General features: G+C 38.6%; 1 protein-coding gene across 3 annotated transcripts in view; it reads right to left on the minus strand.

The window, feature by feature from the left end:
* Positions 1-943: 943 nt before the first annotated feature.
* SH3GL2 (SH3 domain containing GRB2 like 2, endophilin A1) overlaps positions 944-18678 on the minus strand; it is a 103273-nt gene continuing 85538 nt past the window's right edge. For all 3 annotated transcript variants that reach the window (XM_087741659.1, XM_087741662.1, XM_087741660.1), the window contains exons 4-9: positions 14082-14225; positions 12106-12239; positions 10643-10801; positions 9038-9141; positions 5553-5683; positions 944-2427 (exon numbers count right to left, since the gene is read on the minus strand). In XM_087741659.1, coding sequence (XP_087597785.1) covers positions 2228-2427; positions 5553-5683; positions 9038-9141; positions 10643-10801; positions 12106-12239; positions 14082-14225 — 872 coding nt within the window. In that variant the 3' untranslated portion in view covers positions 944-2227. The remainder of the gene's footprint in view (positions 2428-5552; positions 5684-9037; positions 9142-10642; positions 10802-12105; positions 12240-14081; positions 14226-18678) is intronic.

Genomic DNA, 18678 nt, shown 5'->3' on the forward strand with positions numbered 1-18678 from the left:
AAGATGGTGGCACCTCAGAGAAAACAGACTTAAGAAAGGGCAAAACACATTGGGCAGAGAAAGGAGGAGGGGAAAAATAAGAGTGAGAAACAGCAGAGGGAACACCAAGGTCAAAGGATGAGGAGGAGGCAGTCCATGACACACCAGCAGATACTCACACTGTGGCCTGTGCAGGGACCCACTGCTGGAACAGGGGAAAACCATGAAGAGGAAGGAGCAGCAGAGAGAGGCTGCTATGGACTGACCATAAACCTCCCATTCCACATCCCGCTGCGGTGCTGGTGGGGAGGAGTCAGGAGTGAAGGAGTGAATTTGAGCTTGGGAAACAGGGGAGGAAAGGTGCTATTTTAATGTTTGGGTTTTTTGTTTCTCCCTACACAAATCTACTTTAATTGGTAATAAATTAGTTTTCTCCAAGTCAAGTCTGTTTTGCTTCTGACAGTGACTGGTAAGCAATCTCCCTGTCTTTATCTCAACTCACGAGCTTTCTTATCCTCCCACTGAGGAGGAACAGTGAGTGAGCAGCTGGGTGGGTGTTTGGCTCTTTGCCAAAGCTAACCCACTACAATATGCGTACAACAAAGACTATAAAATGAAATAAAATACTGTGTCATATGAAAGAAAAAATAAATTATAAGTTACCATGTCTTTAAGGTTTACTAGGGAGTTTGTGAACACCAGAATTCTTTAATGAGAAACAACCTGTATCCACAAGATTGTGTGCTGGTCATCATGACACTGTGCTCAGTGTTCAGTTTATCCTGTTTATGAGGGCCATTATATGTATGAGTTTTAATTGACTGAAGCAATATGATAATGACAAAAAAAGTATTTTTCACATTTGCAGGAAATGAGGAATGTGCTTTCTGAAGTAATATTCTTGCTAGCTGAAGTTAGCACAAAAGATTTGAAAGCAACAAAGTAATAATCCACTGCATTATTCTAGTTATTCTCTCAGCATTTATTTGAAATATCAATACTTTCCATGACATAGTTCATACATTAAGCAGTAGGGAATTGTCTTCATTTCACATCATCCAGTACTGAAGTGGCACATTCGAAGCAGCACATTAAATCTCTGAAACAGTCTGTACAATTTAGATAAATAGAACTCTGGATAACTAAACTAACAGAACTTCTGCAACTGTTACCAAAAGAATGCCAAGAAGCTAGGCACAGCACTGTACACACAAAGTGCAGGAAAGAGGAACACAAGAGAACCAACTAAACATATGGGAAATGTTTTTGCATATACAGCCACGTCTTTAATTGCTCAACACAAAAAGATACCAAGTTTTATTTAGTCCTCATTGAGGGCAGAATATGCACAAATGATGTTCGAAGAACACATGGTAGACAGAAACAAATGAAGTGAGGGTCATGTTTGGTTGGTTATTGTATTCCTCGGTGAATGAGTTTACAAAGGATAGCTGGTGCTTAAGCAGCATGATTTTGTGCCAAGACTTGACAAGAAACAGTTAACAAATGCCAGTTTTATTCCCCATCTTGCCCTCTTACTGGCATTTTGGTGAGCATGCTCAAAGTTCCTGAAGGGCAAATTCAGGCGGTTTGTGGTCCAAGGTTTTTACTATAGGAATCCCCATTTTATGGTTTACAGTTTACCTCTGGATGGAAATAAGCCTTTCAACTATAATTAACTATATAAAAATGAGCAGAGAGCAGCAGGACACACAGTACAGTGGTTCACTTTCTGAGAAACCAGAGGGTTTACATTTATACTGTCTCTGTGAGAACAGCAAGCCAGTTTGGTTGGAAGATACAATTCTGGTTAGTCAATGTTAGACCTGTGTGAACTGTATCATTAGGAAGGGAAACATGGAATGGCAAGAACTTTTCCCTCTTTTTATAGAGGACTAAGACTGAAAAGTAATACAGTGGTGATAGGCATGATCTTCCCACACCTTCACTTCCTGATACTTCACTACGAGTTACCTGCTTTGCTTGCCATCATCTTCCCAGCTTCATCTCAGTAATGGCTCTGGTTGCCACCAGGCCAGCATGGCCAATAAACTAAGCCACACTATGCTGGCTCAGAAGATACTATGCATCACCACCACGTAGTATGACAACACATAAACCAAAGATGCTCAGTGGGAATCGATGACTCTAACCACTGCAGTTTGCACTTGTAAGGTATAAGAAGCAGCATTTTGAAAGCAGTGGTACTGACACAACTATCTGGGTCAGAGGTGGTGGATCAGTCATCCTAATTGGGTAATGGAACTAGAATATCGACATAATTGATGGGGAAGAAACCTGACTGGCCATGAAGCATCCCCTCATACCAGTTTTCATCAATCTGGTTAGTGAGGGTAATGATATCACCCTCTTTAAATCCCAGCTCCCCTTCATTTTCTGGTTCAAAGTCATACAGAGCTCGGCAGCATGGCTGATCCATGTGAACACCTATGGGGAAGAAACACAAAGAAACAATGTGCTTAAAAATCTCAACAGTTATAGCATCCTTTTTACCACTTACCTACTACAGATTTTGCTGTTTCTGGTATCACTCATATGCTGATGACAGTTCTTTGATAACATCTAAATTTGGACTGCTAAACTTCATTAGAAGACAGCTGTCAGCTTTTGGCAGCCTTCAGTTTTCATATGTGACTGCTAGTAAATGTCTGAGAATCCTAAAAGAACCAAGCTACAGTCAAGCCCAGACCTAAAGGCATGGCTATGATCAGTTTGGATCTAATTTTTATCTGTTTACAAAACACAAAAAATGAAGCGAAAGCTCTAATATATTTCCAGCTTTACTGGCACAAAGATGCTTTGTCTGTTTACCTCAGGTAGGTAGTGTAAGAGCTGGCTTAAAACAACAGTGAAGATATAACCGTGTCTTTGTCCTTTATTTGGAAACTTCACTGGTACAGCTATACCGTAAATCACTGTATATGCTCCTAATCCTCTGAATTTTAATAAGAGGTTTCCAAAGACCTTTTCTCCCCATTCCCATAAAACATTTGATTGCAGGGCTACCAGGATAGAATCAGAACAAGTTTGAAATTGAAACCTTTCTAATATGCTAGTTCATGAACATCTGACCGTAAACCCTTTAGTATGGCTAATGGATATTAAGTCATTACATAGATTAGATTTTCATACATTATATGAAATTAATAAATATTCCTCCCATCCCCCATATTCCCCCGCCCAAAGGCTCTATAGCTTCAAGCGTACCAAAAGCAAAATTGTTACTGGTCAAACATTTAGGATTTAGCAGCACTAAATTCTAAGGAATCTTATCTACCTGACTTTCCATAGTAAAAGTTGATGCACTTCTAGTGGTCAGAATGAACTGACACATGCCACTCCATCATAATGGCACTTCTAATAATACATATTTCAGCTTTTTCATGTATACTGGCTTCAGGATGAGTACGTTTCAGATTCAAACTTTTTCCACATTCATTTCAACCACTCACTACGGCTAGAAGGCCCATGCTTGAGCTATTATAGGCCAAAAATATTCCATTTCTATAGATGTCAATAGAGTAAGCTTTTCAAATACCAGATTTAATTTATTAAATTCTGTAGTGAAACCTTCTTGCATTTCTTTACATATCGCTCACAGTGTATTTTGCTTTATTTGTCATGAAGACTATTTTGCTGGCATCAACAAGCCTTATGACATGTTTTTGGTATCCTCACCACTACTAGCTAAAATTTAGAAGACTTAGCAAATAAACTCTAATGACCATAGAAGATCAGAGCTTTGAAGGAACCAACCCAAACATATATTAAAGAATTTTCAAAGAAGGCAGTGTTTCTCTGAAACCAATGAACACTTCAAAACAAAGAACCCCTATCAAAGAAAATGCTAAATACTGCTCTCTGAAGTGGAAAACACGAATGCTGACGAGACACAGGAACATCAGTCTGCACTGCCTTAGCCCAGACAAGTGTTCATGACACTACAAAAAAGAAGTGAAGAAGAAAATTACTGGTGGCATGAGGAGAGCTTTAGCATGCAAGACTCAAGCCACGCTCATGCCCAAGGAATGTCCATTGTATCACCCTCCTTGCTATCATAGTGAAATTGCTAGGAATTTGCAAAATTACGCAAAACAATTTTCAGGGAAGTCAGTGTCTGGACAGAGGACAGCCCTCACCATAACATGGGATAACTGACCGTTACTGTGAGAAACAAATAATAAGGCTTTCTTAGTATGTGCTGATATGAAATAAATGCTTCTTTAAGATAATAATTATGCATAGTCATATAAATGCTTGATCTTGCTTGTGCCGCTCCCAACTGGAGAAAGAAAATAGCTCAGATGGCTTTGTTTTTCTTTGTAGCGATTTTTACTTTAAGGCTCTTTGTGTTGTAATACCTGGTTTTAAAAAGCAGGATAAGGTTATGGAGGTTTTGGGGGGAGTTCAGGGTTCTGCATTTTCATGGAAAACTTCCAGTTGTTCTCCTGGTTTTTTAAATGCCTATTTTGTAAAGACCTATATTTCAAGGTGAATTTAGTGGGGCAGCATGTTTTTGAGCTTCTAGGACCAAGGAAATTTTTGACACAAAGACACATTTAAAGCAGTGGATGATCCATCCCTGTTCTCCTGCCTGGGGATGTGAACACTTTACAAAGAAACAACTGTTCAAACAGCTCTCTCCTGTGCTATCCTCATTCTCCTTTTCCCTCACTATGGAAGAACTAATCTCTAGAAGAAAACATGGAACTTCTGCATTGTAGCAAAACATTGGACAGAGTTGGCTTTTCTTCTCACATTGTGTAGAGAACTGCTAGGGCAAAACAACGAGATGTCTCAAACAGCCTTGGTGCTGAAACCAGAATGCAGAGGGACAGTCGGTAGGACCCAGGACTGGACAGTACCTGGAGCGACGGTGAGGGAGGGAGGGAGCGCTGTGGACAGGGCAGCCTTGCCTCAGCCCCATCCCCCATGGGCTGTGAAGCCCCTTATCATATCCCCCCCTCCCCCTGACACCTCCTGCCTGGGGGAGGGTCCCAGTATCACTCCTCTTGGGCTGACTGGTCACCCCTCCTAATTTGACTGGTATCTCTGCCACTCCTGGAACTGGGACGAGAGAAGCTTCCAGAAGTCCAAAGGCTGAAATCTATAAATAGGGATTCTCGCGCTCTCTCGGGGGCTCTCTCCATCGAATACCCCCATTGGCAGGTCCAACGCTGGATCCAGGACTGGTGATTCCCCTCGTCCTCCCTCTTTCTCTCTCCCCCTCTCTCTTTTTCACTTCTCCTAAGGTAATTAAGTCATCAAAGTTGTTAAATTGTAGTTAAGAGTACTATACAGCCTACCTTGACTTTCCATAAAGCCGCACATCTTAGCTGCATAGCTGGGGTAGATATAATTGTGAGAGCATTGGTCGGTGTCAAATATTTGTACTCCATCTCTGTCTGTAAAAGCTTTCTACTGAAGTTGGTGTTTGTGTACGGACCTTGAGTGTTGGCCCACCTTAATCCATACCAAGAGGATTTGTGAACCTTAGTCACTCCTCCCCCCTCCTCCCCAGGTGGGATGTCACACATTGCTACTGCCATTACCTGACGGTTTGGGTGTGGTGGCATGGGATATTCCTCCATTGTGCTGAGTATTGTCACCAGTTGTGAAATCCAGGCTCATACGGGGTTTGGGCTGGTATTCTCTCCTGGGCTGAGATGATGCCTCTTTTATTCTGCCAAAACATGAAGTTAAGTCTCAAGAGTTAGTTTCTTGTTAACATATGAGATGCACCAAACATCTTTATTTCCATGGCTGAAGTTCCCATCCGCCAGTCATCCAGACTAAACAAGTTTTGGCATTTGGAGTAATTTTTTGTTTACAACATCAGTTTAAATTACCAAAAATCACCTGATGTGACAATGCCATGAGGTTGATAATTTTTCTTTTGCTCTAGAAACATAGCATTTTGTCTGGCTTCCTTTTGTCTAACAATAACAAAGAGCTTCTAATGGAGGAAAACCTGTTACGTGATTAGCAATGCTTACAGAAGGCCTGTACAAACATCTCTGCCCCCATTTTTAGCATGATTTTACTTCTATCCCTGGCAAGCCTTAACTATTCAGTTGGTGGATGCCAACTCTTGTCATTTTGTGAGGAGATTGTGTGGGAATGTACTGACTTCAGTTGCAGACTTAGTTAATTTGTAATTTGGAATGCTTGTTTCACAAAGGCACACAAAACCAGTTTTCCTGACTCTCAAAATAAAAATATTATGCATCATTCATTTCAACTTATTCTTCTAATTGAGAAATATAGAATTTCTAGGAAAGGGTACATTTTCAGATTCCAGGATAAAATCCAGGGAAGGGATGATGACAGAATCAACTGCAACATATATTTCTAATACTGCATATGGAAGAATACTTGGTTCAAGACCTCCATATTTAAAGGACAAGTTGGTTTCTCTAACCTTCTCTAGATCTGCTCCAGACTTGCTGTTTGTAGCACACCTTGGTTTATCTATTGAAAAGATCTGCTTCTAACTTAACCAGTTTTGGTCCTGATACAAGGGTTTCCTCACCATCCAAAATATTATCAGTATTAGTCAGTCAGACACTGCTTTTCTTCTTCATAAACAAAAACATAAGCATATTAAAAACATAAATTAATGAAGTTGTCAAAATAAACTTAAATAAAAAGGCTTTGCTGTGTTTCACTCATTAACAGAAGTTACTTTTTCAAAACAGTAAAGTGTTGAAGAAAGAAATACTTAAACAAGTTCTACTACACTTAATGCTTCCGTGAAATAAACACCATTTTTTACAGATTATGAACTAGACGGTAACAGTTGTAGTGACTTGCTAAAAATTACCCAAAAGCTCAGTATGACCCACATCTCTTAAGAAAAGAAACATCTCCAAGGAAACCATTCCTGCTTCCCAGCTGCTCTGTCATGATACTCTGTCTTGAAAACTACAGCCTCCTTTTGCTTCATAAAAAAAGGAGTTTAAGGAAAAGCCTTTGCTGACCTTCCACATTTTATTAATTTTATTAATAAAAGTCTCCCAATGTTTGCCAAGTTTCTAAAGCCCCAGTTCCTGGAATCATGGTATTTTAAGGAAGTTTATGTCTTCCGTTAATGTGTAGAAGAAAAATGAAAATTCTTGCACTTGCAGTTCCTGAAGGAAGTTTTGAAGCCTCATCTAAAGGGCCCAGAAAGAATATAAGGCTTGAGTGCATTTTTATATTTTCCATGGTTTTTGCAGTCTAATTCTTTTTTTTTTTTTTTTTTAATCCTTTGGGCAATATTTTAAACAGGACAGTCTTAGCAGTTAAAAGACATTGTCCATGCCAAACAACAACACAAACAACTTCCATTCACGTCTTTTAAAAACTGTCTAGAAAACGGGCAGCATATGCTGTAGACATCACTGAGAGTGAACAGTAAAAAAATTTGATCAGCTTAAAAGTAAAGCATTATTTATTTTCTGGTCCATATGGTCTAAAATACAACCCCCAAAACCCAAGGCCATGCATTCTTTGCCACCTGCCTACCACCAGCAGGAAAAGACTAGTAGTTCAAATAGTAACAGCTCTACATCCCTGCTTAATCCCTGGCATAAACATATCACAGTGCCCTAATTTGTGTCCAGTGGTGTGGACAAAGGATGATTTAGCCAGCAGACTCTTCACAATTAGGGATGCACAGGAAGTTTATGCAAAAGATTTACTTCAGCTGATTATAATAACAGTCTAACGCAAGGTTCTGGAAAAGCTAAAATCACTCAGAGCTGAAACTTAAAGCAAAGATACTGACTGTTTAGTTGAATTTTCAAAAGGGCAAAGGATTATCTGAACTGATACAGAAAGAGAAATCTGTTGCAGAGAGGTATGTTCACTTTATGGCATAACTTATGGACTACAGAACAACCCACCTGCTCCTGAAGACTTTTTAATGCTTCTGTAAAGTAAATGAATTGCAGTATTCATTTGGAAGTGCTGAAAATCCTTCTGTTAGCTGTTTAGACAGTACTGCAAACTGTATCCAGAAACAGCCTGCTGGGCAGCCTATCTACCAAAACAAGTGCTGCTCCTAATCGCCAAGAAATTTTAAGCCTTAGAACTGGATGAGGCTTACAGACTGTGTGCTCTGAGAAAATAAACACTGACAGACCCAATAGTACCAGAAACTAGATATACATGAATGACATCAGAAAACAGCAAAGACTCACACATGATTAAAAAGCTGTCTTCACACAGTATGTGAGCATTATTTGCTGTTGGCAATTACATCCAACTTTTAGGAAGAGTCTTCCAGAACCATGTGGACTAAAGAAATCTTTCCTGTATGTGAAGTTCCCTGGAAGACAGACATGTGTGGGGGAAGCTGACAAACTTCTACAAACATTATTTTCCTCATTTCAAGAGGGTACACTCCAGGGTTTTGTGTTGATAGAAACAAAAACTCTAAACTTAAAATTTTAAAATTCTATTAAAAAGATGTTTTATCAGTTCTGAGATAGCATTCACAGTTATAGAAAAGGGGCTGGAAGAGGTAAACTCAGTTAAGCCTTGTATCAAGTGTGATCTGGCAATAAAGCTCAAAAAAGGGGTATTTAATAAGGTGGCAAATGATGGAGTCCTCTCTACCTGGCTCAGTAAGATCTTCAGGTAGATGAGAATTTAACAAGATGCTCTTTTTCAACAGCAATCATTAACATCTTCTCTCAGAAAAACTACTTTGTCTTTCATGTCTTTGTCTACACGCAGGAATGGTAAGGAATCCAAAGTTGTAATAAGTCCCACTCACTTCCAATATTTATAAACACTTGCTTTCAGTTAAATCACATTTAACAGCTTTACTGAGCTGACATGCTTTCCTGAACTCAGTCCTCATTCAGTCATACTAAGAATTATATGCATCTCTAAAAGATATAAACCTCAGCTTGCAATTGCCTAATGAAATGGCCCTTGTTTTCATACAATTACCAAGTTGCAAAAGATAACAGCGTTGCATTCTACTCATAGGTTTTCTGCCTCTGTAAAACAAAAAAACAATTCAACAAACTGACAGGAAGTGCATTACCTATCTTCCAGCTTAGAAGTAACTCGCTGTAGGATCTGTGTGGCCTGCTTGTGGTACTCCAGCTGGGCTTGCACAAGAGCAGAAAGCTGGCTTACTTGTTCAATCTGAGGATTGACATTAAAACATCAGATCTTAGGTGAGTACTAACAGCTCAGCAACAGCAAGTAAAGACCACTGTCACACTGACACTGCAAAGGCAGTTTTACTTCTCTCTCTAAAAACTTGATTCATCTTAGTAGTTCATAAATAGTTACATATCAGTCTTTATTCATTACCATGTCTGGTTATGACCTGATCTGGAATGGTAACTGCAGCACCACCTCCATGGCTGATTTGGATGAACAGCAACCTACAGACCCACCTCATTCAGAAATCACTATGAAAGTAAAAATGAGACTGTAATAACAGCATAATACACCTTCTCCCTCCCTGCCTTTCAGAGGCACAAAACCATAGGGAGTCTGGTCATGCTTCTGTTGTATTCTGGCCTGTGAAGCAGACCAAAACAGGAAGATACTACGTACTCTTGGATGCACAATATTTGTAGTGAAGGCAGATAGGATTCTACCTCATGAGGAAAAAAACATCCAAAACTCTTCTGTGGGCAATGCAATTGCTAGCAGTTTCCATAATATACAATGCCGCAACAGTGTAATGCAGGCCAGCACTATCTGGACACACAGGGTTGGATGTTACTACAAGGATTAAAACTACAAATGTGTTATACTTCTTTTATTTCAGCACAGCTATATTTAATTTCTAACATGCAAATATTTTCAGGTTTGTTATGGCCCCTCTACAGCAATCTGTTAACAAAATGAAGAATTAAATTAGGTGTGTATTTAAACTTTAAATAAATCCAATCATTTACTTCAACAGAAATATTTAAACTGAGTTTCTTTTGACCACATATTCTATAAGACAGACTTCAGCTGAAATGTTTTTTTCCTCCCAAAGTGATAAATTTTTCTTAGCTTGATTTTACAGTTTCAAAATTAATTATAAATAGCTTAAAAAAACCTAATAGATGCTCAATCCTAAACCAGTCTGTAACCAAAAATATGATGCAGAGTCAGATTTGAGCAGTCCCATTAACTTTGGCTTTCCTATTCACTATTGCATCTGATTACAACAGAGACCATGGGGTTGTGAGTTCATCATCTCTGATCTTTACCAATCCTTTCAGCAGCCCACACACTTGAGCAAAAGCCTTGGCTCAAACCCTAAAACCACAGCTAAGTAAAAGTCATGACTTACATTTGCATAATTCTAATAAGGAAGATATTTTGGTTCTGTAAGTAACACTACGCAGTTAGGAAGCATAATGATGGTACAGAGGACTTATATTCTTTAGCTCAGTTACCTATAAAATACCTACGAAATGAGTTCTACATATGCATGATGTACATTACTATAGATTCTGAGCCTCTCATTGAATCCACTAAGGAGGCAACTGCTTCCCCACTGTACAGCGACAGCAAATCTGTGCCATCATGGATTTAATAAGGCTTTCAATTTTTAGACTGCTTTAGACTGCCTTCACTGCTGAACGAGTATCTTTCTCTTTTTAAGATTCATCTCAAAGATTAACAAAGGATATCTCACATCCATCTCCAGAAGGTTGAACATGCTTGACTCAGCAATTTCTTTTGATTCATCAAATTTCTCCAGAGCTTGGCGAAGTTCTTCATCAGGGAGCTTGCCCTGTCTTTTCTTTTTGTAATCAAAATCGAGGCGTCGACCCTCCATTTTCTTTAGGTGGTGCTAAAAAACAAAAATGCAAACGCAGGCACAGAATAAAGGATGTTCCCTAACTCTCCTTATACTGCATTGGAATCAGGTAGTCCATGTACATTTGCAAGCATGTGCTGTTTGCTGTATATCAACCCTTCCCCAGCGGGGAGAAATACAGAACAAGGCAGCAGCTGGTTTTACATATCATTTAAGAAGCCATGGCATGCTGCTGTCTAAAGGACAGAGCTTCAACATTAAAAAAGGCCAGGTAGAATGGATAACTGCAATTGCCACCTGTATAAAAGATATGCCAGTTTCTAGCTTTTTAATTCTGATGCAAAATTACCTGAACACTATGGTTTTTCCCTAGGTGTTTAAGAAAAAACTATTAAAAGCACAAGTTAGTACATTTTTGCCTGTGTAACAGTTCTTATAAACAAAGCAACACAGAAAATATTTTTATCATTTCCATCAGACCACCAAAGGATCTCAGTATTATCTTTTATTAAAGATTTTCTAGTTTGTTAGCTGACGTAACATTCATGTCAATCTGTTTAGCAGCTGCCACATCAAGCTGGCCAAAAGTTAATGCTACCAGCATAAGCATGAATACTTTAGGTGTTTACTTTCCCTCAGAAAAATCAATTTGTCATCTATTATGACATTTATAACTTTATCAACTTTGTAAATTATATCAAACTGCCTAAGACATCTTTCTTCCAGATATATTCAACAATATGAATGTCTTATTGAGCTCAGAAGAACAATTACTTATACAGATAAGCATTTGCTGAACTGGGAGGCACTTCCACAATTATAAAATTAGGTTGTGTCCACAGAAGTATGTGTGCAAACAGATTTTTCTCTGTAAATGCTGGCTGGTTCTTGGATTACTAATTACGTAATTCATGCAAGGAAACAGTGTTTGTGTTCAAAATTCCTGGGAATGTTTCAGACACAGTCTTCTTACAGACAAAAGACTAGTGCCAGTAGAGGCAACTATCAAAACACCCTCACATGTCATACACTAGAACACTGAATGTAAACATATGTTAATCTATTTTGTGACATGAGCTTTCAAATGGTAGGATTAGAGTACTGTGTTTATGCCTGCATAAGCTTAACGATGCTACCATCAAAAAATGTTAGAATTTTGATCTTTCCCTTTCTGAACCATCCACAAGAGAGACAGAACTGAAAAGTAAAACTCAAGCCAAAAGAGACTAAAATTAAATAATCTGCAAATCTGAAAGCCCACTTTAAACTACACAACTAACATAAATTTTGAACATATACACAATCTGCACATTTGGCATTATTAAAATGCCACATACCTGTATTTCTCTCAGGTCTTTATCATGGAGATTCTGAAGTGGGTCAATGAAGTTTTGTTTCACTTCCATGTCTAAAGAGTCCTTGACCTCAGAAAGCTCCTTCATAGCTTCTCCCACATCTGCAAGTGCTGGTCCTGAAAGAAAAGATGTCCGGTTTATCTCAAAATAACTTAGTTCCAAATCACTGTAGAATGAAACTGAGTCATGGAAATTTCAGTTAACATTTCATTTTAAGTCTTAAGTTTATGAAAGAAACAGAGTATGATGCACTATGTGAAAGGGCAACATGGATTTTACACTTCTGCAGCCCCCAGAGTTTATGCCTTGTAACACAGCTGAACTTGAGGATCCACAATGCGTCAAGACAGCCTCCTCCACAGCCCTTGTTGTCCATTCATTCCTCACTCTGGTGAAACAAACACGCTAGAAAAGAATTATCTGTATTTGGTCCAGTGCTGCCATCACCAGACACTAGACTGCATACAAAAATAGCTCTAATGCGAGTCTAGGTCTCCCTGTTTGTTTCAGTGAGACTAGTGACAGTATCAAATGTAAAAATTCTTAACAATTTCACTGATTTTTTTATTGATTAAACATTTTTTTGATGAAAGTATCGACTTCATACACTTACTCAAGTTCATAAACTTCAATAAGAATTAGCTGCCTTCTGAGATTTCCTCCAAGATTAACTTCAGGGCCACAAAAAATACCACTCCGGTTTACATCCTCTGGATAAAAACAAAAGCAGCAGCTCAAAAATACCCTCCTGGTTTGAGGTGTAGGTTGGTGGAAAAAAACCCCCACTTTCAAAGAATACAAAGTGTCTGAAAACCGAAAAATCTGAGAAATCAGAAGGAGCTTTGTTTCCCAAGCAGGGGATGCCAGCAATGCACTGCAAAACTAGAGAGCCTGCCAGACCTGAATGAAGAGTGGCAAACAGCCATAATAGCTACTATTAGTTATGAATGTAAAAATAATTGCCATATCTATTCTGCTGCATGCTACTGCAATCATCAGGGAATATACAGCAATTTGCACAAACTAAATTCTATTAGTTCTTCATTTTCCCTTTGAAATTTAGCAACTGAGAGGCAACCAATTAAAAAAACAATTCAGTAGTCTTTAGCACAAATCAACCCACATCTGCCAAGCTAACTAGTAAATTATATAAAACAAACAAGAAATTACCTTTTCTATTGCAGATGTCTTTATGCCAGGTACAACATTTTATGAGGACTGAAATAGGAAATAGAATTTTCACCATCCTATTTGAGGGTCCTCTGTGTTGCCATATAAAAATGGCCACAGAGAAGCCCACACAAATAGGACAGAAAGACTAAGGACCCTGTCATGACTGTCATCTCTTTTAGTTAGACGTCTACTGTGGAAGAACACAATGTTAAGTCTCAGTTTAACATTTCTAACTCAGGCAGCTGTAAACTCATTTGGGGCTTGGAGGGAGGACCAGCTGACAGGTAAGACAGGAATATTCGCTAGTTCCTTAAAAAGTGGAATTTGGTCAGAAAAAAGGGTCGAAGTCTATTAAAAATGTATTAGCCTTTATTCCTTGCCTATAATGAAGACAATAACATTTAATATAAGGATTCTGAAGACAAAAGATTTTTATTGTACACATGCATAGACAATAATACCATTTCTGAACATGTACATCTTTCATCCCAACACATCCCCAGTAACATAATCTATGACAGAGAGCCTAAAGGCTATATGGATATGGGTTCAAATGGAAACAATTTGACTTTCATCCACAAGTCTAAAATATCTAGTCCAAATCTGCAAAAGATACTCAACAGGCCTAGACCGACCTTAAAGGAGAAGTCTGATGAAGCAGAACTCTGATGCTGCTTGCAGAAGTTCTTCCTTTATAAGAGTGCAACACTTTAATAATGAAAGTTCTATCAAATTTTACTACCATTTTTATTGCATTATAACAGAAAGGGAATTAATCAAGTTACCAAAGTTGCATTCTTCTCCAAGTTCTCGGCCAAATTTCAGCATCGCATCTGCCAGCAAGGCTTCAGCCTGAGGGTAACCTGGTCCCTTTTCCTGGCCTCGAATTTTGGACATAGTGTTGATCATGCTGAGCTTAGCTCTGGAAGCTGAAGCAGGCAAGTGACAGCAGTTACAAACATGCAACAGTTTGACTACACAGACAGGAATGAACTCTTTAAATTTATCTGAGCTACCTACAATGTATTTGAAGGACATTATCTAAGTTTAGGACTAAGCCCTGTTTTTCATCAATTATTTTTAGAGCAAAGGAATGAAATGTTGTTGGTCATTGACTTTTTTCTTCTGCTGGTAGGCCAGAGAGGAGGCTCTGTCCTGAACTTTAAGTCAAAGCTTCCCTTGAAATGACTTGGACATAAGAAAGCCCAGGAACACTCCCAAGATAACGTTTGACATGTGCTACAACTCAGGTAGAAAAAACTTGAAGCTGTCCCCAAATTCTTAATCTTAAAATCCTCGGTTACCAGATGGATTGCAGATAGAGCCAGCCTTCCTCTCAAGGAAAAGTCCAGACTAGGTACCCTCAAGATTAAACTGTGGTGCCCCACATTTTTTAAATGTTTCAGTTTTTCTGTTGTAGAATATTAAATAAAACCTATGTCCTCAAACATGATGTCCAACAACCTTTGAAACACTTCTTGCTTTTTATGGGGATTTGGGGAAAGTCCTACTTCAATATTGTTTTCAACTGTACTTTAGCTCATGTTTTATTTCAGATACACAACTGCAGATCAGAAGAAAGCACACAATTGCCATAATTGATGAAAACAAAGACAGGAAACATAAAAGAACTAATTTGTTTGATGATGTGTTTTAGTGAATTTTTTGCAACTACAGAATGTGAATGGCCTGCAGAGAGTGAATAAATTAATGGCACTTGACTTCAAATTTTGCCAGCTAAATCCTGTTGCCAGCAAAGCTGACTCAGTGAGTGTTTCTACCTACATTATTGTGTGTGCTACAGGAGGGCAGCTATGAATGCCTCTACCTTCCTCCTTGCAAAGGCTTGGCTTTGTTAGTTGCTCTTATGCATTAGTGTGTATGTGTATATATATATATGTATAAAATATGTTCTGTTTACAAAACATTAGTAGTTCACACTATTGTGTGCTGATTTCATTGGTCAAAACTCAACCTTGCACACATTTCTGCAACGAAACAAAACATTAGCAGACTGGAATCAACAAGTATTTTGCTCTTAATTTATTGTTGAAAGTGCATATCAAGAGGTGGTTCCAGTTCCTGAATACGTTTCACTTTGTGGCATACAAATGTATGCACAGCCATAGACACAGACACAAGAAAATCAGGCGAGTGTCATAGTACTTATTTTGCCTGAGAAGCAGCTATGAAAGGATAACATATTTTTCACATATCATAATTATGTTTTTGTAAGCTTTCTCACTACCCTTAAGTGCCACCAGATCATGCTTTTCAGCATCTGAATTTCTTGATGCCTTCTGTTTCTACCCACTACAAAACTACAGTCAGCAGACTGGCTGACTGTTCAGTATAAGAAACTGCATTTTAATGAAGTGTCTGTCCTTTAAAAATGGCATCAAAATGATGGTGGCAATGGGAAAATACAGAAGCACAAAAGAAACTAAGACACAAACAAAATCAGGCAGAGGAATGGAGGCAGCAAGCTGCATTAAACCAGGAACAAATGGGAGTATTTTCAGAAATAAAAGAAAAAAAGTAAAAGGGAATATAAAAAAAATGAAGTGGCTATATTCTGGACAGGTATGAGTAGAAAGCAAAAGGTACAGGAAAGAATGAAAGACATGAAAGGGCAATAAGGGAATGGCAAGAAATAAATCATAAAGAGAAGAAAGGTAAGCATGGAAAATTAATGTTTCAACAATTCATCTAATCATTTAATAATGATTATGTTAGAATCCTTAGAATGATTTAGTAGGAAATCTTAGAATACATCCACCAGTGGTCTCATTCCACTTCTTTTAAAGTTGATTCCAGTAATTTCCATGGGAGCAGAGTTAAGCTTGTGCTCAATCTCAAAATCCCATCCTGAGCCCCTTCGTTTCTATTGCTTTATTGTGCTAGTGCCATGTACTTTCTTCTCTAAGTTACGTTTCAAACTGAGTGAGGACAGGCAGAGATGTACAAAACACCACATGGAAATGACCTGAATGCTTGATTCTTTTCCAAGTTCCACTCCCTCTCCTTTACATGGACTTTCATTGTGTCTCTAACGATTCATCTTAATATTAAGTGTTAACAGAGCCGTAGCGAATCATAAGAATACTGCCAAAAGAGTTTGAAAGAAACTTCAGCAGTGGGTTCAATTGCTCATTTTTTGTACTTTCAATCTTGTTCATCCTGCACCTCTTTTTCTTGAAATTATGGTCATGTAGATCTGCATGGAAACTCTTTGAGCGTTCATCATGTTCAATTTTAGTTATTTTCAGCTGCCCTTAAGTTTTTTTCGTAATTGGGAAGTCTACAAAGCTATCTTTTTCATTTGCACTAACCTCAACCCAACATCTCTTTCAATAAAATCACCTTTGTCTTTAATATCGTTTTCCTTCTCCTCTCCTCTCCTCTCCTCTCCTCTCCTCTCCTCTCCTCTCCTCTCCTCTCCTCTCCTCTCCTCTCCTCTCCTCTCCTCTCCTCTCCTCTCCTCTCCTCTCCTCTCCTCTCCTCTCTCCTCTCCTTCCCCTTCCCTTTCCCTTTCCCCTTCCCTTTTCCCTTTCCCCTTTCCTTTTTCCTTCCAGCATTACTTAATTAACTGTTTAGTGAAGTTAGACAATGCTGCATACTTAATTTATTGATCCTTCAAAACAACATGAAGCCAATTGATCTCTAGCACTGCAGTACTATGTTATCCAAGCATATTGATGTTTTCAGGGCAAATCTTACTTATCAAGGAATGTGTGCTACATCCCAAACCCTCTTTTCCCTACCAAACCCAGTAAACTTTTAAAGAAAATCTTCTGTTAAGTTTCCTTCCTCTTCCCAACGTAATGTTTCTATTTTTTATGAAAATGAGACAGCAAACAGGAAATACTGGAAATCAGCATTTTTGGTGCCCCAGGTAAATAGTAATATAGTTGTAGGGAGAAATTTAAAGAAGAAATTTTTTATTTTATTGAAAAAAAGCAATCTTCCATGCAATTCTTCTCACTGTAGGAAGCCCTTTTGCAATTGGCATAAAACAATCTACGATCAGGTGAGAGCTGAAAAGAGTCAGTCCTCCTCTTACTCCATCTGCTACCGTTGCCCAGCTGTGGAATGAATAACACGATCTCATTTGATAAGCAAGAAAGTAAATCTTCCTCCTGTCTATTACAATTTTAATTTTCTGATCCTAGTTGCACATGGCACAAGCAGATGAAGGGATGTGTAGCTAGAGTATGGAAACTGCTCTTTCCTGCAGCACTGCAAACTTGTATCAGCCTGAGGTGCTTGAAATCACAGTCTTAGCTGCTTCCAGAAATTCTATTCTCAGCCATTGCTGTGAGCCTCTTTCATGATTCACAGCAATCATAATCACTCAGATGTGTCAGGAAGGCAGCCAGAAAAGCACTAAAGAGCCAAAGCTTATTACTGGGTCTATACGATGTTGCACAACAGCAGCTTGACAGTAGTTAACAATTTTATCACTAGCCCCATAATGTTTGTCAATCCTGTTGCTTTTCCTGCAGAGTGCTTGTTGACGATGAGCAATGAAGCTGTGGACTCAAGTCATAAACAGTATTTCATCTGTTGACACAGAAACTGTTCTAGTCATCATTATTTTCTCTCTACCAGTTCTTGAACTTGTAAATATTATTCCTCCTTTTTCCAATCCACTAGCAGCATCATCAAATTATCTTCCTTTCCTCTGTGGTCTAACATAAAAATATCACCAATTAAGCTATACCAGCAACAGTCCTTCATCCTACCACACTGGAGTTAAAATATTTCACACCGGTTCAAGTTTGTTTCCAGCTATTAGGAAAAAAATTCCTCAGAGTGAATGAGTGAATTTGGTCTGTACTTCTATGAAACTGTAAGATACTTATGGTAGGTAGAGGGCCTCATTTTACCTTCACGCTAATTTTGCACAAGCATAACTCCGTTGACCCCATCAGTGAAGCTGGCATTGACTTATGTCTGTGTTCCTAGATCACTATAGAAATCTTCAAGTTCTTGAATTTAATTTTTACTTGATTATAACAGCTCCACATCACCCCTCCTTGTGAGGATCCTTTGGCAAGAGAGGAGCATGCAGCTCTCCATCAGCTCAATCACAAAACCTTTATTTCATCTCCCCATGGAAACCAATCATTTATTTCTATTTTGAAAGTTCAATTTAGTCATCTCTGATTACGTCCATTTATCTGTCCTTTTCTCCAGTTCAGCATCAACAGCTCTTTCGCACCCTCTCTTTTGTAGTAACTCTAATGAGGATGGGAAACCACTAGAGGACCACATGAAAGGTGTTGTTACATCTCTTCCTGTGCCCTGGGGGAAGTTTCTTCAGAACTTTGTCTTTCTCCCCATGGTCTGCAAGGACTGCCTGGTCGTTTTCCCTCACAC

Source organism: Nipponia nippon, unplaced genomic scaffold (assembly GCF_047370975.1).
Source record: "Nipponia nippon isolate SJK-2023a ecotype South Korea unplaced genomic scaffold, ASM4737097v1 scaffold_8, whole genome shotgun sequence".
NCBI lineage: Eukaryota > Metazoa > Chordata > Aves > Pelecaniformes > Threskiornithidae > Nipponia > Nipponia nippon.